Below are 10,261 nucleotides of genomic sequence, written 5' to 3'. Positions count from 1 at the left end.
CATGTACTCTTGTCCAAGCTGACACGTTCATTGCATCAGTTGCACGTCTGCGCTGTTCCCTTAGTTGTGACCTGCACTTTATATGTATTTTAAGGGCGTCAAGCTTGTGACATCATCACTTTGCAGGCTAGCACCTCTCCAACTAAGACAACCTTGCAGGGGAGCTCCCTCCCCTTCCCCCTGTGGCTGCCACTGTCATTACTATTATTAGTGATCTAGTACTGTTCACTAATAATAATTTTTATCTTTTTTGTGTATGTGTTGGTTAGGGTAAAGAAAGATAAAAAAAACTGCAAGTCAGACTTAAAATCATGGCACTATCACTGAAGATAAATATTGTGAAGAACAGTGCTATCAAGACATTACAGGTACACTGCATTTCTCTGACTTTGACTTCAACTTGTTTATTGAAATGCATCATCTTTTTTGTTTGTTTCAATCAACTATTCAAAAACCTTAATTAGTTTAAAGCTATTTGCAGGTTTAAGGTTTCCAGTACTTAGTGTTTTGTCTACGCACAGCTGTAAATACAACATAACATTAGTCGGTCATAAAGACAGTGTCTGATTAACAACTGCATCGCTCAATGGAGATTGGAGTGCCTGGGATGTCCATGTCTTCCACTGGTGGCCACCCAGCAATCCCATAGACTGAGTACCATTGCTATGGCTGGTAATAAACCCTTCCATGGTTGTTCTCAAGTTTTTATAAAGAACAGTTAGGGAATATCTATCATCACTGCTTGAATGAGTGTAGGAAACTTACCAAGTTTGAAGATTATGCATCTAACGTGAGCGGAGTTATTGTGACACAAAGTCGTAAAATTTTACAGATGTTTGTATAGTTGGGGGCGCAAACTTGCCCCAGCCCGCACCCCCGCCCCCACTGCCACCATACAAACATCCACATCTTTGCAGAGCTTTATCTTCATTAGTTTTCAACAAATGACTTTTAACCTTGGCAACTTTAATTTCAAAGCATTCTTTTTAGTGAAATTGACAGAATTGCGCTGACTGGTCACAGTTAAAGTTGAAAAAACCATGGAAGGCCATCTATCCCCACAACCTCACCCTGAGCCTCTTGGCCCCCATGCAAGGCCGCCAGCTAGGCACCTACATGTACTTTGTTTGTTCAGTAACTAAAATGGTTTTTTGTTGAGGTGTATGTTGTTCCAAAAAAGAATTGTTTCCAGTTCTGTCAGTGCAAGGAAATGTAGTTGTTGTCTGAAATAATGAATTTGCCTTCTATTGATTACCAGTTTAACCCAGAGGCTACTGTTGCTGAGGCATTAAGGATCATAAGAGAAAGAGTACATGATGCTACACCTGGAAAAAGTAAGAAAAACAAACATACAATTTTTTTGTTTCCTTTTTCTCACTAAGTACAGTCTTGAAATTTGCCAAGAGAGATAAAGTCTAGAAAAATGGTAAAAAGTCTTGTTTTTTTGCTAAGCTACAACATTTTATTGCTTTATGAATGATTTTTTTTTTGTTTTGTTCAAATCTTATTCAATCTTGGCCTCGTATGTTTGCAGTGTATCATGAAAAAAGCTTTGCTTTGCTTTGCTTAAAGGTCTATATTGATCGACTATTTGATAAACTTGAGTCTGGAAAAATAAATCAATTTTTTTGGGAAAAGGTGTGGAAACAGTCTTGAATGTTGGATCCAAAAATCTGTACGAACCCTGTACAGGTTATTGCTTCACAAGTCCAAGACCAGCATTCATTAAAGTGTTTTTGAGGTCAAAATTAATTTCTAGAATCATTTATCTCTACACTACAGCTGTACAATGTATAATATGCTGTGTGTAAAATTCATTCGTAGGTTAAACCAGTATTTGTCTTAGTTTGAAAAGGGTTGAATGAATGAATGAAATTTTATTTCAATGGGGTGCATATTTACAGTGAAAGACTGTAGCCTCCCTTATGGCCCTATAAACATGGATAAGCAGGGCTCGAAATTGGGACCGATATGGTCGCCAATGCAACTAACATTTTCTCCTTGGCGACCAATATTTCTGGTTCAGTCACCACTTTGGTGACCAGATTTGTCTATGATTTAGATTGAAATTAAAAGAGTAAAGTTAAAACAAATATTTCATCTTATCTTGCTTTGCTTTTGTCTTAAAAATTTGCCAAATCGCATAAACAAAGCCAGTTTACCTCCAAATTTATACCGACTTCTGTTCACAATATTTTCAAACAATCAAGTGTGATGGATCGTGCCATACTATGAGCTGTGTCGTTTTACATTATACAAACTGGTGACTAAGAAGTTGCATCTGGCCACTATATTTCTCCAGTTGAGGATTTTTTAATTTTGAGCCCTGGTAAGATAAGTGAAGAAGTACAGATCAGTGAGAGAAAGCACATTGCTTTTGATCTCTATAAACAAGTGAAAGGAAAAGGATTACATGTACATATACAGTACATTCAAGCTCTGTGATGAGACTGTTGCACAATGATTTTGCAATAACCAAACAAAAATGCAGTGTCCTTACCAGGATTTTTTATGCTGGGGTCCACAGGACCTATAGGAAATATAAAAGGGGGTCATGAGGGACAAAAGCAGGTTACAATTTTTAGAGTCAGCTAACTCAATGTTTTCACAGGTCTGAATTAGAGTGAATACCTTGTACTTTCTTAGATAATGATGGGACTTTTCTCAAGATGCCATAACCAATTAATTTTGGCTTACAATAGAACCTCCTTTAACTCAAACTCTGAAGGAAAACATAAAACAGTTTGAGTCGGCGGGGGTTCGAGTTATTGTGGTCGACAGGTTGTCAGATTTGCCATCTTGATAATTAATAGTTACTGATTTTTCAGCACTTCAGTGTATGGTACATCGCTAATTTAACTTACAAATTTCGTCAGAAATGGTAGCATGATTATCCTTTTTTTGATAAAACGGGATCTGTTTGTTGCACGATCAAACTGCCGTAGTGGTTTTACTGTTTTACAACAAGAAGAGCTAATGAAATGGCATCCGAGGGGAGTTAAAGAATTTGAGTTATCGTGGTAAATTCAGTGAATTTTTTTTCAAGGAAGAGTTAGCAAGGAATTAGAGTTTTCTTCCTGAGTTCCAGTCAACTGAGTAAAGATGATTGAAAGTTGGGGTGAAATTCCAAGGAAATTAGACTTAGTTTGAGTTAGCAGGGAGTTTGAGTTATCCGAGTTCCAGTTATCAAGGTGTATATTATAAGGAAATGTACATATGTGTACATATGTTTAGGTATGTTTTGTAATAAGTATTTTTCCTTCTTTGCGCCCTTGAGACCCCTTGGCTACATGTATTTATAGTGCAGCATTTCCTGAAAAAGTGCGATAATGCTGCAATGCCGTGGTCTGGTAAGAACACTGAGCATGTACATCATTAAAATAAAAATACTCTGACAGTATTAAAGAAAAATGTGCACTAAAATATTCTAAAAATATTAACCATCAACTCAGACATGATTTTGCACTCAGCTATACAGCTGTAAGATGATACTTGCTACTGGGCTACCTCAGAATTGACATCCTTGCTAATCCACAAACTTGTTTTTAATAAGTTCATCTGAATACTGTAGATGCAGTTAAGATCATATGTACATGTGATTATTATTTTGTAGTATCAGAATATGGCTTGTTTTGGCAAGATGATGACCCATCAAAAGGAAAATGGTTAGAACCTGCAAGAGCACTCAACTTTTATCCACTTAAGTCTGGTGTAAGTACACTGTAACAAAATGCTAACCACCATGTCTTTTCCTTCAGAAAAGCCACTCTTAGTTATTTTGAACACCAGAAAATTAATAGTTATTTCTGCAATGTTAGTGTCTGAAAAAAGAAAGCCAATCAGGCCAGAGAAATCTTACTGCAACAAGCAACAGTAATAGTGTATGGTTTTTTTGCTTGCTTGCATGTCCTGAACTTTGATGTTATTGGTTACAACACAATAAATATATTCCTGAAATATTTTACGTATTCGTCATTTTCCGATTTTGACAGTAAACCATTGTATAGTTTACTACTAAAACTGGTTAAGCTGTTTTAATTAAAGGGACACAGTTGGCTGGCATGATGCACCCGTGCATTAGATGCCATTTCTTAGCTGATTTGCACATCATAAGATACACGATCCATACTGTTTTAACCAAATATTATAAAGTAATATCATAGGATGAGAAAAAGAATACTCTGGAAGAAGGTTTTCTTTAAAATATAGAAGATGGAATGCAAAACTAATTAAAATGGATTTCTAGATGTATATGTATCTGACAAGTACCTTTGATTTCGGGTTGAGATAAACACTTTTTAAAGGGGCAAAACTAGTGTCCAGGTCAGCGTGGTTCCAAAGCCAACTGAATATATGAAAATACTATAAACTAAATCTCATACTCATAGTTGTTCTTGTCCTTGAGTCTTAAAGTCTCTATTGTACAAGTTCAGATAGGAGCAATGATTTTCTTTGTTTTCAGGACATGCTTGAATACAAGACCAAAGTAAGACATCTCAAAATAAAATTTATGGATGGGTCTGTGAAAACATTGCAGGTAATTAAGTTGTGTCTATTGTATACACACAGCTATTAGATCTTCATGTTTAATTTCTGTAGCTGTAAATTGTGTTAAAATAATTTCACAAGAGAGGCCATATGGCTGAATTAGGAGGTCTGTCTCTCAATCAGTGATTTTGTCACAATTAAGCAATAGAAAACGTTTTCTGTGTTTGCATAGCCTGCTATAAACACGAGAGGGGTTGGGAGAATTCGAGACAGTTATGCAAACCCGAGACGAAGTCGAGGGTTTGCATAACCGTCCAGAATTCTCCCAATGCCTCGAGTGTTTATATCAGGCTATGCAAACACAGGAAAAAGTTTTCTATTGCTTTTATAAAATAACTTTCTCGAGAAAAAATGCAAAACTTTATGTATGGCACTGATTAAAAGAGAAATTCTTACCAGTCGCAAAATCTTGTCCACGAAGTCTTGCATGCGTAATCAGTTCTTGTTTTGCAAAAAGATGCTTTGCAAAATACGGATTTTTCTTGCTCAAAATGCCGGCTTAAGCAAAGAAAAATTGACTCACCTTCTTTGTAACGATTTTTCATGTTTTAAGCCGACGAAGGAATGGGTAAATAAAGTAAACTTGTCGAGTTTTGAACTCGAAAACTTTTTCAAATTCGTGCTTGCGTGATTAGCGCACGAAAAGCCAAACAACTTGACGCCACAACCATGTTTACATACTCTCATGCAAACACTCCTCTCGGCCAATCAGAGTGCGCTTACTATCTTAGTTATTTTATAAATAGTTATGGTGAGTTCTGCATGGGAATTAATAAAATGACATAAGGTGAAAAGTGCCTTGCAAGAGCCTGATCTGGGTCAGATAGTGGCAGTGTGCAAAGAAAGTTGGTTTCACACTTGCCATTTGGGCAAGCTGTAGCTAGCATGCACTAGCCCAAAAGTCATTTTAACTACCGGGTAAGCCTGAAAAAATTTTTTGATGAGCAGGATTCTGACTGATTACAGTTCTTCTGTAATTTGAATTCCCCAAAGAACTTCTGATCACTTGCCTGTTGGGCAAGTCAAGAACAGAATTCACTAGTCTGCTTGCAAAATCCACTAACCACAGGCTATCGGCAAGTTAATTGTGAAGTCTTGTACATGTATAACTTAAACATTGTAGTCAGTGAAAATGAAGTAGTGACTTAATGATAATAAATTAATTTTGTTTGTTTTTTCTTTTTTATGTAGATTGATGACAGTCACAATGTTGGTCAGATTTTAGACTCTGTTTGTATGAAAATGGGTATGTCTACTGTTTTTGCTGCCAAGGAGACAAATTACATTAGTTAAACTCCACTGTTTAACCCTTTAACCGGCAATCGCTCTTTAACCGGCAATTGCAATAAAACCTGTATGTATGTATGTATGTATGTATGTATGTATGTATGTATGTACGTATGTATGTATGCATAATATTTCCTGCGAGGATTACCAAACAGCCTTTATTTGAGTTTTTGGTAATCAGGGATCCATATTATGCAGCTGAGTGGTCATCCTTGACAACTAAAAATTTGTACTGTTGAGTGAGACTCCACTTAGCTTAGGCAATAGTTGCCCAACTGTATAGGATAAAACACAGACTAAAATATACCACAGAGGTACTGAAATCAAGAATAACAAGTGTACAATGTGTGACTTTTGTGATGTCCTTACAGTGTGTGATTTTTGTTCTCTTCTAAAGGTATTACAAATGTTGAAGAATTCTCATTGCTAGTTGAAGGACAAAAAGAAGAGAAAGAAGAAGTAGAAAAAACAGGAACACTCAAGCGGGTTTGTATACACGAACAAGTCATGAGATATTTCTGAACCAGCACAGCTGTTGTAACTAACAACTTACTTGGTAGAGTGGGAACAAAACACATTGCTACTGGAACAGGTGGACCGCAAATTCAGAGATATGTACAACATCTTATTGTGGCACCAGGCATTACCAACTTATTTTAGGTCACATGGCCTTGTTTGTCAAATCAAAAAGGTGAACCCAGATGGGTTTTCCTTTCCCTTTCTCATTGCTGAGTTCATTGTTTGTGCATTAGAGTTATGCAACTGAAAGAACTTTCATTGATTGGCTTTCTGGGGACGTTTCATTCTTTTCAGTTGACAGACAATGCTGTTTTTTGACTTAGCCTATGAACAGCTCATGAGTGTGACCTTTTGAGTTCGTCTTTTGGTTGATAAAGCCATGTGACCTAAGCTGTCAACTTTTGGCATCAAAATCAACAGTACTGTCATTCTGATCTTTGAATTGTGGTCACTCTGTTTTGGTAGTGTGTAGAACCAAGTGTTCACAGCAAGTTACTTTTTAAAGGCTAAGAAAAACTGAAAGAAGCCCAGTGCTCTGAACCTGTGAAATCCAGAGTGCCCAGCTGCACATAACTATGATTTCTATGAGAAAACTAAGATTTTCTAGCACTTGGTATAGGGGCAAAAGTTAGGTGCCTGAGGGTGACTGGGAACTGCTTTCCACCATTTTACAGTAATAAATAATTTTATTATAAGGAAAGGAGAACACGCAAATTTATTGTTCCACAGTGTTGCACACAGCTGTAGAAAGCTGCTTTATTGCACCATAAAATAAATCCCTTATGTTATAAAAATATGGTAAAACACTCTAACCCATATTATTATTAAAATTAATTTTTTATAAAGCATGACAAGTCTGTTAAAGATGTATCACTAAAAAAGATGGAAGAGAGGGATAAGAAAAAAATGGACCAGCTCAAGAAAAAACTCCACACAGATGATGAAGGTTTGATTTATGCTTTTTCCATTTGTACTGGGCGCAAACAGTTTGTTATAATAATAATAATAATAATTAAAACATATTTATACAGGATTGCTGCATCAGTTTTAAGAAAAAACTGCTATCAGTGCAGGTCCTATAAAAAATAAAAAATAAAAAAATAAAAAAAAAAGATTAAAAATATGGATAAAGATCAAATTACAATATTATAAAATAGTTACAAATGAGTGTTCATATTTATTTATTGTTTTGAGATTGGAAATTGGTCTTTCATGTTTCAGTTGCGTGGCATGCTGAAAAGGAAACCTGTTTATTTCAAAATTAAAATTATTTTTTCTTGAGATTTACATGTTTAACCAAAGCGAGAGATTGCAAACTGAAAGCTCAGGAAGCAATGTGAAGATTTTGTTTGCAAGTGCTATGAAAAAGTAGCTATGACTGCCCTTCACGCACCTGTCTTTTCAGCTTTTTAATTTATAATATTATTCAATCAGTGAGTTAAAATTTAGTACAGTTAAAATCAATTGTAACAGTAATTATAGTGGAACCTCTATTCAGGGAACACCCTTGAACCAAGGCAAGTGTTCCCAGAATAGAGGGGTCCCCTGACTGGAAGCTGGGCTGGGTGTGTTAATAATTAACCAACAAATGATATAATTTAAATAGAGCTGAAAAAGGCACCTGCTCTCGCATGCTACAGAATCTGCTACAGTCATTATTTGCAGCAGCTAGATAATGTATAGAAATCATAATCAACTGAACCCTGCGATGTTGTGTGTTGAATTCACACAAGTGCAGTACATCGTCTGAAGTGAGTTGATTCATTTTTTTGAAAGCTGTCGCCATTGTAACAAGTGAACACTTAAACTTATTGACAATTTTTGTGGTCAGTCACTTTTTGATTGCTAAGGTGTCACCTGAATCGAGGTTAAACCCAGGTTTTGGGATCCAGACAGACAGATAGAGTGTCCCTTTCCCCTGAGTAGAGGTGTCCCTTCAATAGAGGTTATGTGAACATTTTTCCACGACCAAATGTTGTGTCCCCTGAATGGAGGTGTCCCTTGAATAGAGGTGTCCCGAAGACTGTAATACTAACCCAGTGAAAATTAATATACACAGTTTGCTCTCATGTGAGTAGACTTCTGCACATAAGGTATTGTGAAAAATTCATGTGTTTACATACTTTCATAATCTGTTTTTGTTTGTTTTCTAGTTCACTGGCTTGACCATGATAAGACGCTTAGAGAACAAGGAGTTGATGATTTGTGCACAGTTTTGTTGAGGTGGGCAGTTCATTATCTTCTTCTTTACTGTAGTTTGATTTCTGTTACTTAACCCCCGAGCCTTGAATATATCAGCAATAAGTATTTTCTATCCTTGTTGTATGAGTTTAAAACATGTAGTAACTTAGATTCATTGTTACTGAAATGAGGAGGCGGCATGGCCGAGTGGTTAGAGCACTGGACTTGTGATTCAGAGGTCTGCTAGGACACGCTTGTAAAATAACTGACTGGTGTGCTTCTCATCATTTGGAATTTTGTAACCTTGTTACATGTACTTACAGCTGTATGTTGCATTTGAATAATTCAAATGCAACATATGTACGTGTAACAAGGTTACAAAATTCCAACTGGAGCTATATCTACAGTAGTACTCAAATTTTTTTATAATTTTTCCTTTTTTTGTTTTCATTTATTAGACGGAAGTACTTTTACTCAGATCAGAATGTCGATATTAAGGACCCAGTCCAGCTTGGCCTGCTCTTTGTTCAGGTAAAGTATTAGAATAATGTTCTTCCATCATGATTAAATGCTGGGATGTTGCTAAGAGCCAGCTGCAGAGTAATTTCACCAGCTGAAAAAGAGCTTACCACCAGATCAAATTTTCTGGAAAACAAATACATGGGGTAATTTGAAGAAGCAGCTGAGTTAAAAAAAGAAGCTGGCTTAACTAAGAAAAAACCCTGCTTAGCTTTTCCTTAGCTACAGTGTGCATTCTTGTAAATGATGAGTCATTTTCTCCCTTCAACTACTTTTTACTGCCTGACTCTAAATTCATGTACTTTTTAAAAGGACAGGAAATAACTCTGCTTTTATGTTAAGGAATCTGAGAAATGGCAAATATTGCATTGAGTGATCAAAAGGTGCGTTTTTTTTTAATTTATAGTGTAGAGATGGTATCTTAGATGGAACTCATCCTTGCACCCAAGAAGAAGCAATTCAGGTACCATAATTTTATAATAAGATTATTTCAAGGGAGCTCCATGCCAAACATCTGTGCAAAAAAGAACTGAGGAGGCAAGGGAATGTTTCTGCATGGAGTCTGTCGATATAGCTTATTCTACGGACAGTGTAACTAAAGAAAGGTGCAATTTTATTGTAGCCCTAAGGCCAAATTCATAAAACCCTTCAAAGTAAAGGTATATCATAAGTACTGTTTGTTGGCAATAATCTGGTTTCATGATCATAATTATGATTTCCAGCATGGTTAGCTCAAGTAATAGGGTACCAGACTGTGGGATGGTGGGCCTGTGCTTGATTCCTGGCCAGACCAACACTCAGGGTATTTACATAACAAAGAAGAAAATGCCCCCTTTGCTGAGATTGGCTGTTAGACTTTTTCGTCTTCTTGGATGCTAATTAGTATTACTTCTGACAGTAAAGGGTGACAGGATGAACTTCAAATCAAGGCACAAAAAATACCAGTTCTCAACCAACTGATCGTGGCATTAATACAGAGAAAAGTTTGATTAAGAACTCATCATAACTTCACCTTTCTGACACAAGTTACATTAATTTTTTTGTTCATCAACACATTTTTTTAAAAAAGCTATCGTCTTTTGCTATACCCATCATATTTTTCTATCTCAGCTAGCAGCTATCCAGATTCAAGTTCAATTTGGTGACTTTGAAGACGCCAAGTATAAGTTCATTGAGTAAGTGTTTTGATTTAAAACTTGTTATGAGT

General features: G+C 36.2%; 1 protein-coding gene across 1 annotated transcript in view; it reads left to right on the top strand.

Moving 5' to 3' along the window:
• Positions 1 to 269: 269 nt before the first annotated feature.
• The window catches only part of LOC140935305 (talin-like), a 53,199-nt gene continuing 43,207 nt past the window's right edge, over positions 270 to 10,261 (top strand). The window contains exons 1-11 of the mRNA XM_073384850.1: positions 270 to 368; positions 1,259 to 1,334; positions 3,614 to 3,711; positions 4,463 to 4,537; positions 5,740 to 5,794; positions 6,233 to 6,321; positions 7,201 to 7,300; positions 8,508 to 8,577; positions 8,994 to 9,066; positions 9,461 to 9,517; positions 10,165 to 10,229. Coding sequence (XP_073240951.1) covers positions 312 to 368; positions 1,259 to 1,334; positions 3,614 to 3,711; positions 4,463 to 4,537; positions 5,740 to 5,794; positions 6,233 to 6,321; positions 7,201 to 7,300; positions 8,508 to 8,577; positions 8,994 to 9,066; positions 9,461 to 9,517; positions 10,165 to 10,229 — 815 coding nt within the window. The 5' untranslated portion in view covers positions 270 to 311. The remainder of the gene's footprint in view (positions 369 to 1,258; positions 1,335 to 3,613; positions 3,712 to 4,462; positions 4,538 to 5,739; positions 5,795 to 6,232; positions 6,322 to 7,200; positions 7,301 to 8,507; positions 8,578 to 8,993; positions 9,067 to 9,460; positions 9,518 to 10,164; positions 10,230 to 10,261) is intronic.

Source organism: Porites lutea, chromosome 4 (assembly GCF_958299795.1).
Source record: "Porites lutea chromosome 4, jaPorLute2.1, whole genome shotgun sequence".
NCBI lineage: Eukaryota > Metazoa > Cnidaria > Anthozoa > Scleractinia > Poritidae > Porites > Porites lutea.
This window is presented reverse-complemented; position numbering and strand designations above follow the sequence as displayed.